The 23193-nt window shown below is 39.4% G+C and overlaps 1 protein-coding gene across 1 annotated transcript in view; it reads right to left on the bottom strand.

Moving 5' to 3' along the window:
- BBS4 (Bardet-Biedl syndrome 4) overlaps positions 1–23193 on the bottom strand; it is a 55930-nt gene that overhangs the window by 19352 nt on the left and 13385 nt on the right. Inside the window, exon 4 of the mRNA XM_021693708.2 lies at positions 3078–3157. Within this exon, the coding sequence (XP_021549383.2) occupies positions 3078–3157 (80 nt within the window). The remainder of the gene's footprint in view (positions 1–3077; positions 3158–23193) is intronic.

The raw sequence follows: 23193 nt of genomic DNA, 5'->3' as shown, positions 1-23193 counted from the left end.
ATGAGATACCAGCTCACACTGGTCAGAATGGCTAAAATTAACAACTCAGTAAACAACAGATGTTGGTTGGGGAACCCTCTTACACTGTTGGGAATGCAAACTGATGCAGCTACTGTGGGAGACAATATGGAGGTTCCTCAAAAAGTTACAAAATAGAGCTATCTATGACCCAGCAATTGCATTACAAGGTATTTACCCAAAGGATACAAATATAGTGATTCCAAGGGGCACCTGAACGCCAATGTTTATAACAGCAGTGTCCACAATAGCCAAACTACGGAAAGAGCCCAGATGTTCACTGACAGATGAATGGATAAAGAAGATGTGGTATATATATACAATGGAACAGTACTCAGCCATAAAAAGAATGAAATCTTGCCATTTGCAACAATGTGGAGGGAACTACAGGGTATCATGCTAAGCGAAATAAGTCAGTCAGAGAAAGACAAATACCATATGATTTCACTTATATGTGGAATTTAAGAAACAAAACAGATGAGGCGCCTGGGTGGCTCAGTCAGTTGGGTGTCTGCCTTCAGCTTAGGTCATGATCCCAGGGTCCTGGGATGGAGCCCCGCATCAGACTTCCTGCTCAGTGGGAAGCCTGCTTCTCCCTCACCCTCTGCCCCTCCCCACCACTCATGCTCTCTCTCTCTCAAATAAATAAAATCTTAAAAAAAAAAAAACAAAAACAGATGAACATAGGGGAAGGGAAGGAAAAATAAAATAAGATGAAAACAGAGAGGGAGGCAAACCCTAAGAGACTCTTAACTGTAGGAAACAGAGGGTTGCTGGAGGGGAGCAAGGTGGGAGGATGGGGTAACTGGGTGATGGGCACTAAGGAGGGCACTTGATGTAATGAGCACAGAGTGTTATATGCAACTGATGAATGACTAAATTCTACCCCTGAAACTAATAATACAGTATATGTTAACTAAATTGAATTTAAACTAAAAATTTTAAAAAAAACAAAAAGAAAAGGTAGACATGGACAAGGAGCATATGTAAGAAATCTATAGAATACAAATAATTATTAATAATGTTCGTCTGGAATTTTTTTTAAAATCTCAACTCTCTTGTGGTTACTTACTATAGAACAGGGGTCAGCAAACTATGGGCTACAGGCCAAATCTGAGCCATACAGTCTGTTTTTGTAAAGCTCCCAAGCTAAGAGTAGTTTGCATATTTTTAAAGGGTTATAAAAAAAATAAGAGAAGATGAGGAATATAAAACAGAGACTGTGGCCTACAAAGCCCAAATACTTACCATCTGGCTCCTTACAGAAAAAGCTTGCCAACCCTTATCTAGAATCCAGGCAAGCTAAGGAAAGTATGAAAAGATTTCCAGGCATCATTGTAGATGCTAGGGGCTCTCTGATAGCGAAATACAGGCTCTACCTTCCTCCTGTGACAGGCTAAGCTCAGGATGAGATAGGAGTTCAGAGAACAAGCACCTGAGTCTAACTTAGAGACTCAAGGAAGGCTTTCTGGAATCAACAGTTTTAAAATCCTGTGTTGGCAGGGGTTGGAGGAGAAGCTGAGGTGGCTAAGAGTCAGGGAGAAAAGGGCTTCAATGCCATGCCAAAAAAGTTGAGAGCAGGGGTGCCTGGGTGGCTCAGTCGTTAAGCGTCTGCCTTCGGCTCAGGTCATGATCCCAGGGTTCTGGGATCAAGTTCCACATCGGGCTCCCTGCTCAGCAGGAAGCCTGCTTCTCCCTCTCCCACTCGCCCTGCTTGTGTTCCCTCTCTCGCTGTGTCTCTCTCTGTCAAATAAATAAATAAAATCTTTAAAAAAAAAAAAAAGTTGAGAGCAACGAGAGAATCTTGGTAAGTTTTAAGCAGGAAGTAACCTGATTCTACTTGCTTAATAGAAAAGTCATTTTTGGAGCACTGCTGAAAACAGATGGAAAGGAGGCAAGATTGGTATAAGAGTCCTCACAGTTATTTAAACAAAAATGATGGAAATTAACTAAGGCCTGGAGAGAGAAGAAAGTGGACAGTTTCAAGAGATAGTAGACAGGCTCTCCAGAACGTAATGATTATCTGTAATATATTAGGGACAATGGGTCAGGGGATTCTGACACAGACAGATGGTACCTATCCCTGCAATAGGGTACAAGAGAAGGAATAGGTTTGGAGGAAAGCAGATAAATTCAGCTACACGAAAAGCTGAATGTGAAATGCCTGTGAAGAATCAGTAAGTATCAGCTTGGTCTGAAGACCAGGAGGAAATGTATGAAATGCACAGAGAAAATGGTCAAGGATAGGACCTAGGAACTTCCCCAACTCTTAAGAAATAAAGGAGGAAGAGAAGCCAAAAATAGGAAACAGAAGAAGTTGTCAAAAAAGGAAAAGGGAAACAAGAAAAGGATAATATCATAGAAGGGAAGAAAGAAACCTTTTAAGATTCATGCTGGTACTAAATATTGCTAGTTCTGTGCTGCCATAGGCACAAATGCCACAGTTCAAAATTTAAAACCACAGCCTTAGAAGCATACAAAGTTCCAAATGCCAGAAAGAATATGAAGGATCTATCTGGCATGTTAATACTACTGTCTGTCAGCAAGTATGTATCAAAGATACAGTACAGAGAAAAAGGAAATACAAAGTTTTTAAATATACAAATGATGATCAAGTTCACCATAATAAGAGAATTAATGAAATTTCATTTTTCACCTATCCAGAGATCAAAAAATTAAATACTATGCTGTGCTGAACGTCTGCCATCCACCAAGGACCAAAAAGTACCAGACAGCAACTGCTCCTTCACCCTGGTCTTAAAATGAGAAGACACGTGGGACACACCTGAACCTGACCCCCAGCCTATAGTCAGACCCAGCCAAGCCACAGCCAGTCTGAAGAGCCATGGGCAATAATTGTCTGCTGTTGAAAGCCACTGAAATTCTGAGGTTGTTAAGCAGCATTATCATGGCAAAAGCTAACCAATACACAAAGTGTGTGAAAACAGGAACTCATACATTATCAGTGGGATTTAAACTGCCACAAATCTGTGTGACACACTCTGTTAGTTGCCTAACAAAGCCTGCCTCTCATGGTCTGTATCATTACAATTGCTCACCTTGCATGCCTCATAATCCTTCCGGATATAGTGGAGATGTATCAACCAGTTCTGCTTCTCCAAAATCGGAAACTCTTGAGCTGGGCAACATATTTTGACAAAACAAACAACATCGTCGTTATTAGATTTTCTCCTTAAGCACTGTGCTCACATTTAACTACAAGCATACTGCAGTATCACATTAAATTCTTCATGCTGCTGCCCACAAGAATATCATGCACCAAAAATGTGTAGATTTTTAAACTAAGAGATACTTGTTCTACTATTACACATTGAATATATGCTTCTCCTCAGTTTTTGTAGTTTATCATGTCAGTTTCTCAGATCATAACTTGGCCTGAAAAAAATAAAATCATTCTTCGTCTCTTCTCTTTCTCTCTCCCTGGTTATTGAAGGTGAATAAGATGACTCTCTAAAGGATATTTCAGGAATATTACCAACAAAAAAATACATAACACAGTTAATGTCCCATCTGATAGATCAGAGGACCAAAAATAGTTAAACACAGTCCTTGCAATAGGAAGGTAAAACATACTGCTACCCAGGAATGAGAAGGCAACAATGACAAAAAAACCTATTGGAGTCACTGAAACGATTTATGATAAACCACAAAATGAGTTACTATTCCTTTGAATTCAAAAGTTTAAAAATATGGGTAAAAATACATTAAGAAATTACTTTTCTGTGAGGAAAAAAAAGAAAAAGGTTCACACCAACCTCAGAACAGTGGTGAGGGAGGGGGAGAAAGGAAAATTAAAAAGGAGACTTCAGGGGCACATGTGTGGCTCAGTTGGTTAAGCATCCAACTCTTAATTCTGGCTCAGGTCATAATCTCAGGGTCATGGGATCCAGCCCCACATGGGGTTCCGCACTAGGTGTGGAACCTAAGATTCTCTCTCTCCCTCTGCCCCTCCACACCCCCGTCTTAAAAAAGGGGGGGCAAAGACTTTAGATCTTTAATGCTTTAATTTCTCAAAAAAATAAAAATCTCTAAAGGATACATGACTAAATGTTTTTATTTATTAAATCTGGCCAGTGAGTATATGGAGGTTCGTATTTTTTTATGCACTTTAATACATATTTGAAATATTCCCTTTTAAAAATGCAGAAGAAAGAATACAGCAGGAAACAAGATGAAAATTATTTCTAATTATTTGTAATCATTTGTTCTATAACCCTACAAAATACATTACCAGAAAACCTAAGACATACAGGTCCATAAAGTAACAGGAAGGAAAAAAAGCTTACTGTGACCCAGCGCCAGCGGAGCCGGAACACAATAGGGAATATCAATGGAATTTATAAGATACAATTATGAGAGAAAGCATGGGTATGGTTTTCTAGGCCAGAAGGAAGGGGGAAAAAAAGGTAAAATGTTAAGCAATTGACTATCTTCCAATAACCCATACTCTGAGTGGGACCACCCTTCTTCTAGTCAGCAAGGGCCTATGTGAGGTTCTTTGATGACTTTTGTTTCCTTCCTTCTCTTTCCTCAAGCCCCATCAGTCATCAGATCTTAGCCATTCATGTTCTGCCTGACCACTTCCAGAATTAAATTTCCTATTAAAGGCCATACAAATCACTAAGCTTAGAGGTGGGTGTGGGTATAGGGGTGAATACGCACACCCGCACGCATGTAAAGTGGGTAAAGAAATACACTGTAAGTGCAGTTCTGGGATTAGTGGCTTACTGAGTAATCTTGGGCCAAGTCTCATTTGTAGGGCCTACTGCTCTGTCATCTACCCTCTGAAGGGAAAGAGTAGAAGGAGACACTGAAACCTTTGAGTTTAAAATATCACTAAGTATCACCGCTTCTACAGCTTTAGGCTGTAGACAAAATTCATAAAATGCAAATCTGGGTTTTGCTACTATTAAAAATCTCACAATAAAAGATGAGTAATTTTTTCTGTTTCCTGGATGAAAAATGGAGAAAAAAATATTCAATTTGCAGGGCAGCTTAAGAGCCCAGAGGCTTATGAAAGAAGACCTAGGGATTAGAAGAAGGGAAGGCATCATCAAAACCAAGGACTTAAGGTCATTTCACACTCCTGGAGATATAGTTTATCTAAATGCTAAGAGAATTTTAGCTTCATCAAAGATTTTAGAACTCATTTCAATGCCCCATAACTGTCCTATTACTGTATGATCTTGGGAAATGTATAATTAAAATAGAGACTCATTCATTCATTCAACAAATATTCACTGAGCACCGACTATGTGCCAGGTACTGTTCTAGGCACTGAGGATACAAAAAGGAACAAAACTGACCTCCTGCCTTTAATCAGTAGGGACAGGGCTGGGGGGAAGTCAGAGAGTGCTAGCAGAAGGGATAGATGATAATAAAATAAGTTACATATGAGTGATATTTTTCTACAGAGAAAAAGCAGAGAAGAGGGACAAGGAGTACAGGGTAAGGGATTATACTTTTAAATAGGAAAGTCAAGGAATAAAATACCCTCACAGAGTTGGGAGGACTGAATGACAATATATATAAAGAGGTTCAATTTCTGGCACATAGTAAGTCCTAGAAGTGTAGCTGTTCTTACTGTTGTTTTTATTATCTGTATTTTTATTTATTTTTCAAAGATGAGGGAATTCTGGATGCCTTAGAAAGAGTCTATAAATCTTGAGTCTATAATTAGAATTTACCTGTAAATGTGTAAATTGAATTTCTTGTATTCCAAATCATTGCTCACTCCAATTCCCTACAAACAGGGGTACTGGTTCTTACATGCTTTCACAAGTATTATGAGAATTACCTACACGAAAGAGCCTCTAAAAAAGACAGGCCTATTAGTAAAGGCAAAGTAGAGCCTCCTCTATTTTACAGCAGAGAAAGGTGGTCATCTCTGATGCTACACTTCGGGAGCCTCTATTACCACAGAGATCAGGCGGCCAGCTGATGAGACGAAGCAAGGTGATGCCTTTCAGCTGTTGTACAAATACCTTGTCCGTATCTCCACTTCCCACACTGCCCCTCCACCATCATCGAGGCAGTACAGGTGAAAGGCTGGCAACCTGGCAACCATACTCCCTTGGCCCTTCTCTTCTCCTGACCCCATTCTACTCTTTTGTGACATCTCTCCTCTTTCTTTCCCCCTCTAAGGGTGCACCAGACTTCTATGTGAAACAATTACATAACCAAATATACATGACAATTGCAAGAATTCTTCTCCCTTGTAATCTGCCCTAGGTGCCAAATTCTCTTAGTAATGGCCCTAACTCAAATTTTATATTACACTTTGATTAATGCTAGGGAATAACATCCTGGATATATGAAGGCTGAGCAGAAAATTATTGTGCTTTGAATTTTCAGTTGAAAAATTTTCTAAAATGACTAACACTTTTGTAAGTACATTATATTTTTTTTTAAAGATTTTATTTATTTATTTGAGAGAGAGAGAATGAGAGACAGAGAGCATGAGAGGGAGGAGGGTCAGAGGGAGAAGCAGACTCCCTGCCGAGCAGGGAGCCCAATGCGGGACTCGATCCCGGGACTCCAGGATCATGACCTGAGCCGAAGGCAGTCGCTTAACCAACTGAGCCACCCAGGCGCCCTGTAAGTACATTATAAATGAAGCCTTTTTTCGTAAAGGATCTCTTCCGGGATGAGCACATAGCACATGGTTTTTATATGTAGAATTCCCATCCTGATTCAGTACCAGCCTTCTCGGGACCTACACCAAATTATTTAACTTCTCTGGGACTCCATTTTTCCCTCAATAATTTTCAGTGGAGGGTGCCTGGCTGGCTCAATCCATTAAGGTTCTTCCTTCGGCTCAGGCCATGATCCCAGGGTCCTGGTATTGAGCCCGCATCAGGCTCCCTGTCTGCTTCTCCCTCTACCCCTCCCCACTGCTTGTGATCTCTCTCTCTCTCAAGTAAATAAGCAAAATCTTTAAAAAATAATTTTCAGTGGAAAAATATGAAAAATCTGAAAGTGGCCATTCAATAAATGCTAATTTCCTCATATTATAATAGGACTTATAACACTTTTCTACCTCCATATATTTGGGACATTGAAAGATACAACAAATCTCCTGAGGCAAGGGAAACAAAAGTAAAATAAACTACGGAGACTATATCAAAATAGAAAGTTTCTGAACAGCAAAGGAAACCAACAAAACTAAAAGACATGACAACCTACTGAATGGGAGAAGATATTTGTAAATGACGTATCTGGTAAGGGGTTAGTATCCAAAATACATAAAGACCTTACAAAACTCAACACCCCAAAAATAACCCAATTTAAAAATGGGCAGAAGACATGAACAGACATTTTTCCAAAGAAGACATACAGATGGCCAACAGACACATGAAAAGATGCTTAATCTCACTCATCATCAGGTAAATGCAAATCAAAACCACAATGAGCTATCACCTCACACCTGTAAGAATCAACAACACAAGAAGCAACAAGTGTTGGTGAAGATGTGGAAAAACAGGAACCCTTGTAAGCTCTTGGTAGGAATGCAAACATGCAGCCACTGTGGAAGACAGTATGGAGATTCCTCAAAAAATTAAGAATAGAATTACCATATGATCTAATAATTCCACTACTAGGTATTTACCCCCCAAAATACAGAAACACTAATTCAAAAAGATACATGCACCCCTATGTTTATTGCAGTATTTAAAATAGCCAAATTAGGGGCACCTGGGGGGCTCAGTCGTTAAGCGTCTGCCTTCGGCTCAGGTCATGATCTCAGGGTCCTGGGATCGAGCCCCACATCGGGCTCCCTGCTCCGCGGGAAGCCTGCTTCTCCCTCTCCCATTCCCCCCTGCTTGTGTTCCCTCTCTCGCTGTGTCTCTCTCTCTGTCAAATAAATAAATAAAATCTTTTAAAAAAATAAAATAAAATAAAATATCCAAATTATGGAAGCAGCCCAAGTGTCCATCAATAAATGGATGGATAAAGATGTGGTATGTGTAGGTATGTGTGTGTGTGTATGTGTGTGTATATGTGTGTATATCTGTATACATACACACATACAAATATATGATCGAGTATTACTCAGCCATAAAAAAGAACGAAATCTTGCCATTTGCAGCAACATGGATGGATCTAAAAAGTATAATGCTAAGTGAAATAAGTCATTCAGAAAAAGACAAATACCATATGGTTTCACTCATTTGAGGAATTTAAGAATCAAAACAAAGGGGGTAAAAAAGACAAACCAAAAACAGACTCTTAACTACAGAGAGCAAACCGACAGTACCAGAGGAGAGGTGGAGGCGGATGGGGGAAGAAGGTAAAGGGATTAAGCGTACACTTCTCTTTTTTTTTTTTTTTTAAAGATTTTATTTATTTATTTGACAGAGAGAGACACAGCGAGAGAGGGAACACAAGCAGGGGGAGTGGGAGAGGGAGAAGCAGGCTCCCCGCAGAGCAGGGAGCCCGATGTGGGACTCGATCCCAGGACCCTGGGATCATGACCTGAGCCGAAGGCAGTCGCTCAACCGACTGAGCCACCCAGGCGCCCAAGAGTACACTTATCTTGATGAGCACTGAATAATATATGGAATTGCTGAATCACTATATTATACTATATTATATGCCTGAAACTAATATAACACCGTATGTTAACTATACCAGAATTTAAAAAAAGAGGACAAATCTTGAAACGAATGTAAATTTAAGACATTTTTATTACTATCAATCTGAGCTTTGTATCAGTCAGGGTCTAACAAGGGAACTTGGAAACCACTTGAGAATTTAAAACAGAGGGATTTCAATGTAGTGAACAGGTGACGAAAGAAATGAGAGGCCCAACAGGGAATGATGGGGCAAATCAGAGGTTAGCATGGGAGCAAAAAGCCATTACCACCTGGAAGGAAAAGCTGAGGAAATGTGTTGCTGCCAGTATCCAAGGCTGAAGTTACCAGGAAGAAACTAAAAAGAAGATGGCCTGACTGGCAGAAGCAACAGAAGAGATGCTTCCAGAGACCACCCACTCCTCCAACTTCCCCAAGCAGAGACAAAGAGGAAAACCATGGGTTCTTCTTCCTCCTGCCCTCCAATCTCCTTCCAGTTCCTCCCACTTGCTAACCCAGACAGAAACTGCTGACACAGGGGCCTGGTAAGGAAAGAAGGCTGCAAGGGTCAGCTCTTCACAGCAAAGAAGGGAAAGGTGAGGAATGGATCTAGGAGCAAACAGGCCCAGGATCAGCAGAAACATCAACTCTGTTCATAAATGATGACGGAGGAGGAGGAGGAGACTGGACCAAGTCAGTACCCACCCCACGATAAATGCAGAAGCTGGCTTTTAAAAGTTATTATTCTTAAATTATTTGCTATCCAACTTGTTTGCTTCTTGTGAGCTTAAAATAAATGAGGAAGAAAGAAAAAGTCATATAAAAAGATCAATTATGGATATCCTATTTTACTTCCTCAAATCAAAATTTAACAATTACGTTTATCCTTTTTAGGGGTGTGTGGGTGTGTACGTATCCTCCCATGTGTATTTATAAATTTTTATTATTTATATATTTATACGAATTACTTAGATATATTCTATAAGCATACAGAATATGTAATTTATTTATATATATTTTATATATATCTATCAAAGTGTTTTTCTCCCCTATTTGTCCACTGAATGGTCCTATGAGACTAGTGAGTCCTATAACTAACTCATGGACTATTCCAACATTGCAGATGAGGAAATTAAGACTCCAGAGGCTAAGTGATTTGCTCACATTCACCAGCTAATTAATGAATGAGGCAGGGCTATAATCCAAATCTCCACAGTTACTCATTAAACTACACCAAGCTTCTTCCCAATCATAAAAGACTTTCCAATTTTAAAATGTGTTTGTGCTGTCAACTAGATATAGCTTAGCAACACAAAATTAAATAAGATTTAAAAGTTTTTCTATGATAAGAAAAGCAGAAGAGGACTTTTTATTTATTTTTATTATTATTAAAGATTTTATTTATTTGAGAGAGAGAGAATGAGAGAGAGAGAATACACGAGAGGGGATAGGGTCAGAGGGCAAAGCAGACTCCCTGCCGAGCAGGGAGCCCGATGCGGGACTCGATCCAGGGACTCCAGGATCATGACCTGAGCTGAAGGCAGTCGCTTAACCAACTGAGCCACCCAGGCGCCCAGGGACTTTTTATTTTTAAGGAACTTCTATGCCTATACAAGCATGGGGGCAAATGCACACGTGTACATGCACACACAAGAGATTACACATATTTGGAAATTGTTTGCTTATATCTACTGAACCTAAATCTATCCTTCCCACTGACCAAGCAATCCCACTCTTAGGTACATGCGCGTACCCAAATAATTTCATGGTGGCATTATGCATAACACCTTAAAATTAAAGTATCCCAAATGTTCATCAAGAGTAAACTGAATAGGGGAACCTGGGTGGCTCAGTCGGTTAAGCATCTGCCTTCAGCTCAGGTCATGATCCCAGAGTCCTGGGATCGAGCCCCGCATCCGGCTCCCTGCTCATCAGGGAGTCTGCTTCTCCCTCTCCCTCTCCCTCGGCCCCTTTCCCCGCTGGTGCGCTCACTCTCTCTCTCATAAATAAATAAAATCTTAAAAATAAACAAAGAGTAAACTGAATAAACTAGGGTATAGCCTCACAGTGGAATACTATATAACAAATGAAAAAGATATAAAAAGATATTTTTTAAGTACATACTGAATGATTCTGTTTATATTAAGTTCAAAAGCACAGCAAAACTGATCTACATAATCTAAGTTAGATGTAAGTAACCACCTTTGGGAGGAGTAGTTAATGACTGGTAGGGGGCACGAGGGAGGCCTCGGGGATGCTGATGATGTTCTATATCTTACTCAAAATGGATATATGAATACATTCACCTTGTGAAAATTTATTGGGCTATACAATTAGGATTTATGCACTTTTCTTTAATGTATACTATGTATTGATTTAAAAAAAGTGTCAGGAATCAAATTAAATACATCCTCCACGAAAAGAATTAATTTCTACAAAACCAGTACAGAAGAGGAGGGGGCACACAACTCAGTCTGCGACTAAGGGTAAAATTCTCTAGACAAGACATAAAAGGCATTAATCATAAAAGGAAAAAACTTATAAATCAGCCTCATCAAAAGTAAAACTTCTAAAAATTAAAATCATCAAAAGATGCATTAAGAAAGTGAATAGGTGGGGTGTCTGGGTGGCTCAGTTGGTTAAGCATCTGCCTTCAGCTCAGGTCATGATGCCAGGGTCCTGGGATCGAGCCCCACATCGGGCTCCCTACTCTACGGGAAGCCTGCTTCTCCCTCTCCCACTCCCCCTGCTTGTGTTCCCTCTCTCGCTGTGTCTCTCTCTGTCAAATAAATAAATAAAATCTTTAAAAAAAAAAAGTGAATAGGTAAGAATCAGTCTGGGGGAAAAATCGTAATACATAAAACAGACAAAAGAACCTGTACCCCCAATAGAGAATTCTTACAAATCAGTAACAAGAAAACAAATAATCCAATTTAAAAACAGGTAAAAGCCTTGAATATTTCCTTCACAAAAGAAATGACCAGTAAAGGGCGCCTGGGTGGCTCAGTTGGTTAAGCGACTGCCTTCGACTCAGGTCATGATCCTGGAGTCTCGGGATCGAGTCCCGCGTCGGGCTCCCTGCTCGGCGGGGAGTCTGCTTCTCCCTCTGACCCTCCCCCATCTCATGTGCTCTCTCTCTCTCAAATAAATAAATAAATAAAATCTTTAAAAAAAAAAAAAAAAAGAGTATTCCTAAGAGGTTCTGGGGGAATAAAGGCCTTTCTTATTTTTAAAAGAGAACTACGGGAAGCCAGATCATATCTCTGGCATTGGAAAAATGGATGCCAAATGCTACTAGCAACTTTATTTCAGGAAAAAGCAGGCATTGCATAGCAGAGTGGAAGGGCAGAAAGAACTTAGGGCTATATATATCATCAAAGAAAGTCACCTGAGGTCATACCATAGGGAAAAATAAGAGGACTTAAGTAGCCCCATGTAGAATATTATTTTCTCAGAACCATCAAGTAATTCTGGTAAACAAATCCAAATAAGAAGTTCCTAGTTTGTGAAAAAGTCCAGATATATTTGCACAAAAATCCCAAGTAGAAAGTCATTTACCCCTTCCACAGTTGGCACTCACCATCCTCAAGACCAGAGTCAAGTGAGGATTATAAGCCTCTCAGGCTGAGGGGTGGGGTGTGGTTGGGGGACAGCATCCAAATCCAGACTCTGAGATTCTCAGTCAAAATGCCCTCAACTATTCCTCATTCAGATGAAGTCTTTCTGCTTGCTAATCCAACTTCTGTGTGAATTCTTCATGTTAAATTTATCAGCTTCCTGCCTTCTACTTCCAAGTGTCGTACCGTTTAACCAGAGCAGTGGTTCTCAACTAGGAACAATTTTGGGCCCCAGAGACATACGGCAATATCTGGAGACGTTTGGTTGTCACAACTGGGCGCTACTAACTTGTACTAGGTAGAGGCTAGGGATGCTATTAGCATCCCACAACATATAGGTTAATCTCCCACAATAAAGAATTATCGTGCCCAAAATGTCAATACTGCCAAGGTTGAGAAAATCTGAACTACAGGTTAATAAGACACCCAAGGATTTCACAGTGAAATGTGAAAGCTTTTGTTCAAAGTACTACTTTAATTTTTAATTTTTCAACTAAAGTTCATTAATTCTTAAGGCTGATATTTATCCTGTTTTCTTTATATTCCTTATATTTTCCAAATTTCTAAGATGAACTTATGTTGATTTTTCTGATTTTATTTTAAAATAAAATAAAAATCATTATCCTTTCCTTTTTCTGTAATAGTCTATTTGCCTAAAGACAATTTCCTTCAGGTTGGCTGTGTGTATTTTTTCTACTCACATTTTATTCTTTATTGCTCTGTATCTGGAGCAGGAGTGACCAAAACTTGAGTTTACTGCACCATCTTAACTGGAAGCCCAATCTGACATCAGATTTCAAGAGAAATTACTGAGTAATATTAAACCAAGTTTTAGGGGTGCCTGGGTGGCTCAGCCGCCGTTAAGCGTCTGCCTTCGGCTCAGGTCATGATCCCAGGGTCCTGGGATTGAGCCCCACATCGGGCTCCCTGCTCCGTGGGAAGCCTGCTTCTCCCTCTCCCACTCCCCCTGCTTGTGTTCCCTCTCTCGCTGTGTCTCTCTGTCAAATAAATAAATAAAATCTTTAAAATATATATATATTAAACCAAGTTTTATACAAAACAAACTAGTTTCTGATATTCTATTCTTCAGAGTCAATCATTTTACAAACCTGTACAATATAAAATGTGTGATTCAGATATTTACACTATTTAAGATGTTTTTATCATAAAAGGTAAAGGAAAGCAAAAGAGAAGTAATCAGTAGCAGCACTACAAGCAAAGAGTCAGAATAAACACAAAGAGAAAAACAGAGATGACGCAGACGATGACAGAAACAGAAGCAAGCTCAGGGCTAGGGATTCCTAAAACAACACTGTGCCAGAGGGAGAACAGTCTAACAGCCTCCTGTGCATCCTCATTTCTGTATCCATATGCCACTTACTTATCTGTCTGTGCTCTGCAACCAGCAATGATTAATTACCCTGACTCCTCAAAATTCACTCCCTATCAGCTGATGAAATTAAACTAATTAATGGTAATCCTATCTCCCTTGCCCATGACTGGCAGGCCTATCAATCTGATCCAATGATAAGAGTATTCCTAAGAGGTTCTGGGGGAATAAAGGCCTTTCTTATTTTTAAAAGAGAACTACGGGAAGCCAGACCATATCTCTGGCATTGGAAAAATGGATGCCAAATGCTACTAGCAACTTTATTTCAGGAAAAAGCAGGCATTGCATATCAGAGTGGAAGGGCAGAAAGAACTTAGGGCTTTATATATCATTGAATTGCTTGACCAATGCTAGAGCCCATTCTAATTCTGGACTTCCTCTTCTATTAACCGAAAAAATTCCTTATTATTTAAGCCACTTGGAGTTGGATTTTCTGTTATTTACTACTGAAAATACAGAAAGGAACAACAAAAAAAATTAAAACCTCACATATTCACACTACTCACAGATAATCATGGTTATCAATTTACCATTATTTCCTCCTAATCTTTTCATATGTGCATTTTAAGAAAAATATTTATCTGCAGACAATTTTAAATTCTGCTTTTAAAAAATAAACATTAGGGAAGCCTGGGTGGCTCAGTCGGTTAGGCGTCTGCCCTCGGCTCAGGTCATGATCCCGGGGTCCTGGGATCAAGTCCTGCATTGGGCTCCCTGCTCAGCAGGGAGTCTGCTTCTCCCTATGACCCTCCCCCCTCTCATGCTCTATCTCATTCTCTCTCGCAAATAAATAAATAAAATTAAAAAAAAAAAAAACATTATGCTAGGGGCGCCTGGGTGGCTCAGTCGGTTAAGTGTCTGCCTTCGGCTCAGGTCATGATCCCAGGGTCCTGGGATCGAGCCCCGTGTCGGCGGGGAGTCTGTTTCTCCCTCTCCCTCTTCCTGCCGCTCTGCCTACTTGTGCTCTCTATGTCTCTGTCAAATAAATAAATAAAATCTTAAAAAAAAAACATTAAGCTAAATGTAATAAGCCAGACACAAAAGGACAAATACTATTCTGAATATATCAAATATCTAGAAGAGGCAAATTTCATAGAGACAGAAAGTAGAAGTTACTAGGGACTAGGGGGGAAGGTACAAAGGAAAATTATTGCTTAATGGGTACAGAGTTTCTGGTTGGGATGAAAGTTTTGGAAATAGACAGTGGTGATGGTTGCACAACACTGTAAATGTAACTAATACCACTGGACTGTATGCTTAAAAATGGTTAAATTTTATATATTTTACAATTTAGAAAATAAAGTAATATTACTTTATTTATTTATACTTTATTTATTTATTTACTTTTGGCTCAGTCATTAAGCGTCCGCCTTTGGCTCAGGTCATGATCCCAGGGTCCTGGGATGGAGCCCCACGTCAGTCTCCCTACTCAGCAGGAAGCCTGCTTCTCCCTCTCCCCCTGCTCGTGTTCCCTCTCTCTCTGTGTCTCTGTCAAATAAATAAATAAAATCTTTTTAAAAACATAAGATTTATTTACTTTTGAGAGAGAGAGCACGAGCAGGGGGAGGGGGCAGAGGGAGAGAGAATCTTAAGGCAACTCCGCGCTGAGCACAAGCCCTATGTGAGGCTCAATCTCACAAGCCTGAAATCACGACCTGAAACAAAACCAAGAGTCAGGCGCTTAACTGACTGTGCCACCCAGCCGCCCCTTTTCTGGGGACACCTGGCTGGCTCAGTCGAAAGAGCATGCGACGCCTGACCTCAGAGTTCTGAGTTCAAGGCCCACATTGGGTGTAGAGATTACTAAAACTAAATAAATAAACTTAAAAAAAAAAAGATGTTTTTCTGCTCTAGAATCAAATCTAGGACCATATGTTATAGTTTGCTTCATGTCTCTTTAGTCTTCTTTAATTTTTGCCTTCCATGACCTTGACATTTTTCTTTTTAATGCAGGCTAGTTATTTTGTAGACTACCTCTCAATTTGGGTTCATCTAATATTTCTTCAAGATTAGACTGAAGGTATTATTTTTGGCAAGAATACCATAGAAGTGATTTAGGAAGCATAGGATACTGATTTGCTCCATTAATGTGATGTTATCATTTGGTCAAGGTAGTGTCTGGCAAATTTTTTCACTATGAAGTTATTACTACTTCATAATTAAAATATATCTTATGGAGAGAGATTTAGAGACTTATGTAAATATCCTGTTTCCCATCAAACTTTTACCCACTAGTTTAGATCCACTGAGGAGTTTTGCATGAATCAATTATTGCTATGATGGTTGCCAAGTGGTAATTTTCTATCATTCATTCTATACTTATTAGTTATCATTCTATTTTAAAAGAAAGAACTTTTCCTTATTAGTATACTTCTATCAGTATGCACTGGTGTATTCTTATTCCATGTGTTATAATCCATTGCTATATTGTTGGAAGCTTAAATCACTCCAGAACTGGCCAGTGGCCAGAGAAAGCCCTTGAAATCCACTTCTGTGTCTTTATGACAAACTCCCATCACTCTATAAGCCATTCTTTACTTTCTGGCGCAAGATATCCCAGGTTCATCTTGTACTCTCCTAGCTTTACACATGGAATTAGGTATTTCTCTAAGGAACCCTGGTTCCTTTTACTGGAACTACAAAGAAACTAAGATCTGGGCACTAACCGTGCTCATGGCTACTAGGGTGTCATTGATGTTAACCCTTCTCAGTGGACAGAAGTAGGGAAAAAATCTATTCTATAAGTATGTATCTGTATTAAAATCCATGCCTTCAATACTAATACCTCCAATTCCAATCCACCCCTAATCCATTAGGGTTTAATTTCACCTCTCCCCTTTCTATATCATGTAACTCCCTTCTCCAACAGTAAGAAAACTTGACTCCAATAAACCATAGCATATTGGCTTCTGCTTGCATTTTATTTTTAAGATTTTTGTTTTCCCAATTTTTATTGAAATAATACATGATTCCAAAAGTCGGAACTACACAGAAAGACATACCTAAAGAAGTGTCACATCCCCTATCCTTTCCACAGCATTTCCATACAAGGCCCCATAGATAGCCAATCTCATTTGTTTCTGATATATCCTTCTGGTGGTTCTTTTTTGTGAAAATAAGCGCATACATATTTTTTATTTCCCCTTCTTTCTTATAAAAATGTAGCATACGGCAACTACTCTTTTGTACTGTTTTTTAAGGTAACAATTTATCTTGGAAATCTCTCTATATCAAATCATATTAATCTTATTCTTTTAAAGCGGCAGTGTACTCTATTATGTGGCTATACTACCGTTTATTCAAACATTCTTTATACACAGGCATTTAAGTTTCCAATATTTTACAATCACAGCAGCGCAAAGAATAATAGTTAATAAGCCTTTGTTCATTGTCAGAGATGTTATCTTCAGAGTAAAGTCCTAGAAATGTGATTATAGAGTTTTATTAGATGTTGCCAAATTCCCTTCCGTAACAAATGAGATTCTCACCAGCAATGTAAGACAGTGTCTGTTTCCCACAGCCTTGCAAATTGAATGTGTACTCGCACTTTTTAATTTTAGCTATCCTGATAGGTGAGAAATGGTACCTTAGTATGGATTTAATTTTAATTTCTCTTACTCTGAGTCAGGTTGAACATATTTTTCATGTGCCCAAAGGTAATTCTTATAGTGTGTTTGTGTGTGTGTGTAAATTGTGATTGTGTTTTATCCATTTTTTATTATTTGGTCTTTTTCCCCTACCCCAAGTTTTTAAGAGTTCTTTTTTTTTAAAGATTTTATTTATTTAGGGCGCCTGGGTGGCTCAGATGGTTAAGCGTCTGCCTTCGGCTCAGGTCATGATCCCAGGGTCCTGGGATTGAGTCCCGCATCGGGCTCCCGGCTCAGCGGGGAGCCTGCTTCTCCTTCTGACCCTCTCCCCTCTCATGCTGTTTCTCTCTCGCTCACTCTCTAAAAAAAAAAGATTTTATTTATTTAATTGATAGAGAGAGAGAGAGAGAGAGACAGCAAGAGAGGGAACACAAGCAGGGGGAGTGGGAGAGGGAGAAGCAGGCTTCCCGCCGAGCAGGGAGCCTGATGCGAGGCTCGATCCCAGGACCCCGGGATCATGACCTGAGCCGAAGGCAGACACTTAACGACTGAGCCACCCAGGCACCCCTTTTTAAAGATTTATTTAAAAAAAAATTATTTATTCATTTGAGAGAGAGAGTGTGCACTCAAGCAGGGGGAGGGGCAGAGGGAGAAGGACAAGCACAGACTTGCACTGAGTGTGAAGCCTACGTGATACTGGATCTCATGAACCTAAGATCAGGACCTGAGTTGAAATCAAGAGTCAGTCGCTCAACTGACCGTGCCACCCAGACGTGCCCCACCCCCCACTGGTTTATCTTCTAATTGTGTACCAGTAATATACTGTTTTAATTATAAAACGTTCAGAGTATTTTTAATACCTGCTAGGGAAAATTGTGAACTCATGCCAATAAATCAGACAATTTAGATGAAGTGAAAAAATTCCTTGAAAGACATAAACTACCAAAGCTCAATTAAGAAAAATTAAGTAACCTGTTTAGCCTTATCTCTATTAAATAAATTGAATTTATTGTTGAAAACATTTCTACAAAAGAAAACGCCACGCCCGGGCGCCTGGGTGGCTCAGTTGGTTAAGCAACTGCCTTCGGCTCAGGTCATGATCCCGGAGTTCCGGGATCGAGTCCCACATCGGGCTCCCGGCTCAGCGGGGAGCCTGCTTCTCCCTCTGACCGTATCCCCTCTCATGCTGTTTCTCTCTCTCTCTCTCTCAAATAAATAAATAAATAAAATCTTTAAAAAAAAAAAAAAAAGAAAGAAAACGCCAGGCCCAAATGCCTTCACAGAAACATTACAACCAATACTTAAGGATGAAATTAGTCAATTCTCCACAAACTCTTCCAGAAAATTAAAAAGGAGAGACTATTTCCCAAATCATTTATGAGGTATAAGGAACACTCATACTTTGTAGAAGGAAATACAAAATGGTTTAACTACTTTGGAAAACAGCTTGGCAATTTTCAATAAAACTAAACATATACTCACAATACCATCCAGCAATCCCATTCCAAGACACTTCACAAATGAAATAAAAATATGTTCACACAAAACCCTCTAAGCAGGGCGCCTGGGTGGCTCAGTTGGTTGGGCGACTGCCTTCGGCTCAGGTCATGATCCTGGAGTCCCGGGATCGAGTCCCGCATCGGGCTCCCTGCTCGGCGGGGAGTCTGCTTCTCCCTCTGACCCTCCTCCCTCTCATGCTCTCTGTATCTCATTGTCTCTGTCTCAAATAAATAAATAAAATCTTTAAAAAAAAAAAAAAACCCTCTAAGCAAATGTTTATGTAGCAGCTGTATTTGTAATAGCCAAAACCCTAAAAGTCCTTTGGTGAATGGATGGACGAATGAACTGCAGTATACACATACAACTGAATACTACTTATCAATAAAAAGAAACTCAAACACGCAACGACATGGATAAATCTCAAAAACATTACACTAGGTGAAAAAAGTCACCCAAAAGGGTGTGTATACACACATTACATAATGTATGCTTCATTTAAATGATATTCTCAGGGCGCCTGAGTGGGTCAGTCGGTTAAGCGTCTGCCTTTGGCTCAGATCACGATCTCAGGGTCCTGGGATCAAGCCCTGCATCCAGCTCCTGACTCCTCAGGGAGCCTGGTTCTCCCTCTCCCTCTGCCTGCCACTACCCCTGCTTTGAGCTCGCTACCGCTGTCTCTCTCTCGAATAAAATCTTAAAAAATAAATGAATGAATGAATGAATGATATTCTCGAAAAGATAAAACTATAGGTAGAAAAAAATCAATGATTGCCAGCAACTGGAAGTGGAAGAAGTGGTTTACTACAAAGTCAAGGTGAATTATTGAGGGTGATTAAGCTGTTCTTTATCTTGACTGTGGTGGTGGTGGTAGTCACACGACTATTTTCACTTGTCAAAACTCCCAGAACTTCATACTTTAAAAAAAAGGTGAATCTGACTGTTTATAAACTATACATTATCATACAAACACTAATCAAAGCAAAACTAGAACATCTCTATTATCATCAGACAAAGCTGACTTCAAATAAGGAATATTATCAGGAATAGAAGAGGGACATTAAATAATTATAAAAGAGTCAATTCACCAAGAAGTCAAACAGTCCTAAATGTCTATGCATCCAACAACAGATCTTCAAAATACACAAAGTAAAAATTGATAGATCTTTAAGTGGAAATAGACAAACCCATAATTACATGTGCATACTTTAACACTCTTCTCTCATTAAGGATATCAGTATCTTCTTGATAAGGATATTAATATCTGTATCGATAAGTACCTAGATTAACAACATTATCAAACAACTTGACCTAACTGACATTTATAGATTACTCCATCCAACAGGACAATACAAATTCTTTTCAAGGCACATGGAATATTCATGAACACAGATCACATTCTGGGCCATAAAACAAACCATATAAAGTATGTTTTCTAACCATAACTAGATTAAACTAGAAACCAATAACAACAACAAAAAAAAATCTGGAAAAATTCCATATAGGGAAATTGATTAGTACCTTTATTAATTATACATGGGTTAAAGGGGAACACAAGGAAATTTTAAAATATTTAGAACTGTATAAAAGTTAAAACAGGGCGCCTGGGTGGCTCAGTCGTTAAGCATCTGCCTTCGGCTCAGATCATGGTCCCAGGGTCCTGGGATCGAGCCCCACATCGGGCTCCCTGCTCGGCGGGAAGCCTGCTTCTCCCTCTCCCACTCCCCCTGCTTGTGTTCCCTCTCTCGCTGTCTCTCTCTCTGTCAAATAAATAAATTCTTAAAAAAATAAACAAAATAAAAAAGTTAAAACATAACATTTGAAATGTATATGAACCAGTTAAACAGTGCTTAGAGGGAAACATAAAGTACTAAATGCTTACAATAGAAAAGAAGAGAGACTCAAACCGATGATCTAAGTTCTACCTTAAGAAACTGGAAAAATTCCTCATATCAGCTGGAGTGGTGGGGGGTGGGAGGCATGGGGTGGCTGGGTGATAGACATTGGGGCGGGTATGTGCTATGGTGAGCACTGAATTGTGTAAGACTGTTGAATCACAGACCTGTACCTCTGAAACAAATAATATATTATATGTTAAAAAAAAGAAGACAGTAGGAAGGGAAAAATGAAGGGGTGAAATTGGAGGGGGAGATGAACCGTGAGAGACTATGGACTCTGAGAAACAAACTGAGGGTTCTAGAGGGGAGGGGGGTGTGGGGAATGGGTTAGTCTGGTGATGGGTATTAAAGAGGGCACGTTCTGCATGGAGCACTGGGTGTTATGCCCAAACAATGAATCATGGAACACTACAACAAAAAAAAAAAAAAAGAGAGCTATTAAAAATGAAAAAAAGAAAAGAAAAAAAGAAAAAGAAACTGGAAAAAGAAAAAAAGAAACTGCAAATTAAACACAATATTAGATAAGAGCAGAAATCAATGAAATTGAAACAGAAAAGCAAGAGAGAAGAAAAAATAAAATCAAAAGTTGGTTCTCTGAAAAGATCAATAAAATGGATAAACCTCTAGCCAGGCTGACCAAGAAAAAAATGACAGTAGACATAAATCATCAAAATCAGGAACACAGGGACTATCACTACACATCCTACAGATATTAAAAGGAAAATACAGGAGTGTCATGACCTTTATACCAATAAATTTGATAACTGAGATGAAATGGACAAATTTCTTTGAAAGAAAAACATTACCAAAGCTCTCCCTAAAGAAATACATATAATCTGAATAAACCCATAATATCTATTAAAGAAATTGAGTTTGTACTTAAATGCCTTCCAACACAGAGAAATCATGACCCAGACTGCTTCATTGTCACACTCTAGCAAACATTTAAGAAAAGACATAACACCAATTCTAAGCAAAATCTTCCAGGAAAGAGAAGAGTGAATAGCTCCCAAATTGTTTTGACGCCAGCATAACCCTGATACCAAAAAGACAAAAGCACTGCAAAAAAAAAAAAAGAAGAAGAAGAAGAACTATAGGCCAACATCCCTCATGAAAAGAAGCAAAAGTCCTTGACAAAAAATAGCAAACTGAGTCAGTAACATATAAAAAGGTTAATACATCATGACCATGTGGGGTTTGTCCCAGGAACTGAAAGGCGGTACAACATTCCAAAAATTTAATCAATGTAATTCACCATACTGACTGATAAAATCTTGGGTTACGGAACCCAGAAATTAAGGTCAGGTTAAGAGGTTATACCCTCGATATTTTAGGTGCCTGTATCACTACCTTGCACAAGTCCAAAGGTATCATTTACACTGCAGTCATTGTACTCTACATGAATGATACCCCTGGAACTGGATATAGTGGTACTGCAAATGTGTAAAATGGTTGACCAAAAGGCAATGAATGCAACTTTGCGCTGGACTAAAAAAAATAAAAGATCCAGATGAAGAAATTTTTACCTTCCAGACATTCCACTTGGCCTTGTTCACACCTGAAATATTCTGTTTAGTCCTGGAATTTATTTATTTTTATTTTTAATATTTATTTATTTTTAGAGAGAGAGGAGAGGGGAGGGGTAGAGGGAGAGAAAGAATCTTTTTTTTTTTTTTAAAGATTTTATTTATTTATTTGAGAGAGAGAGAATGAGAGACAGCATGAGAGGGAGGAGGATCAGAGGGAGAAGCAGACTCCCTGCCAAGCAGGGAGCCCGATGCGGGACTCGATCCCGGGACTCCAGGATCATGACCTGAGCCGAAGGCAGTCGCTTAACCAACTGAGCCACCCAGGCGCCCCCAGTTCTGGAATTTATACTTCCAAGGGGAACAGTGAATTCCACCAGAGAACCAAAGTAATAACGGCAAAAGAGTTCTAGACATTTCATATGAAAAAGAGTTGAAAAAGCTGGAAGGCATACACTACACTGCAATAATTTGCTTATTTCTTATACACCCTGAAGACTGTCAATTCCTGAGGGCAGAATCCAGGCCCTATTTATCTTTATATTCCCGATACCTATCACTGGTCCTGGAACTGGGTAAATACTCGTATATGAGGGGTTCAAGAACAGGGAAAACTAAACTTTAATCATAGAAATCAGAAAGTGGGAAGAAAGGATTGGGAGGGGCACTACAGCACTGTTACATCTTATAGCATAACGTGTCCAATGTGACCCTTTGCCCCACAGCTATCAGCTTTGTATCTCATTAGCCTGATTTGGGCACATGCCAATTTTTGATTGGTATATACTAATTAGTCCCAGCTCTCCTAGACTGGGACTCAGTCGAATCATGGAGTTTGACTCTGGAGGAAGCATGGAAAGAACACTGGAGAGACAATCATACTACCCACTAGCCCCACGTAACTAGCCAAATCACCCCAGCGATTAAACGAAGTGACAGACATCACAGCAAGATTGTTCTCATGTCCAAAACGATGTAATATGAAAAATATTAGCAACTATATTAGATATTAGAAGAAACACCTAAGCTTCACAAATAATCTAAATTACAGATGTAATGCTCTTTC

The sequence above is a fragment of the Neomonachus schauinslandi genome, chromosome 9 (assembly GCF_002201575.2).
Source record: "Neomonachus schauinslandi chromosome 9, ASM220157v2, whole genome shotgun sequence".
NCBI classification, from domain to species: Eukaryota; Metazoa; Chordata; class Mammalia; order Carnivora; family Phocidae; genus Neomonachus; species Neomonachus schauinslandi.
Note: the sequence above shows the minus strand (reverse complement) of the source record. Positions and strands in the feature narration are given on the sequence as shown.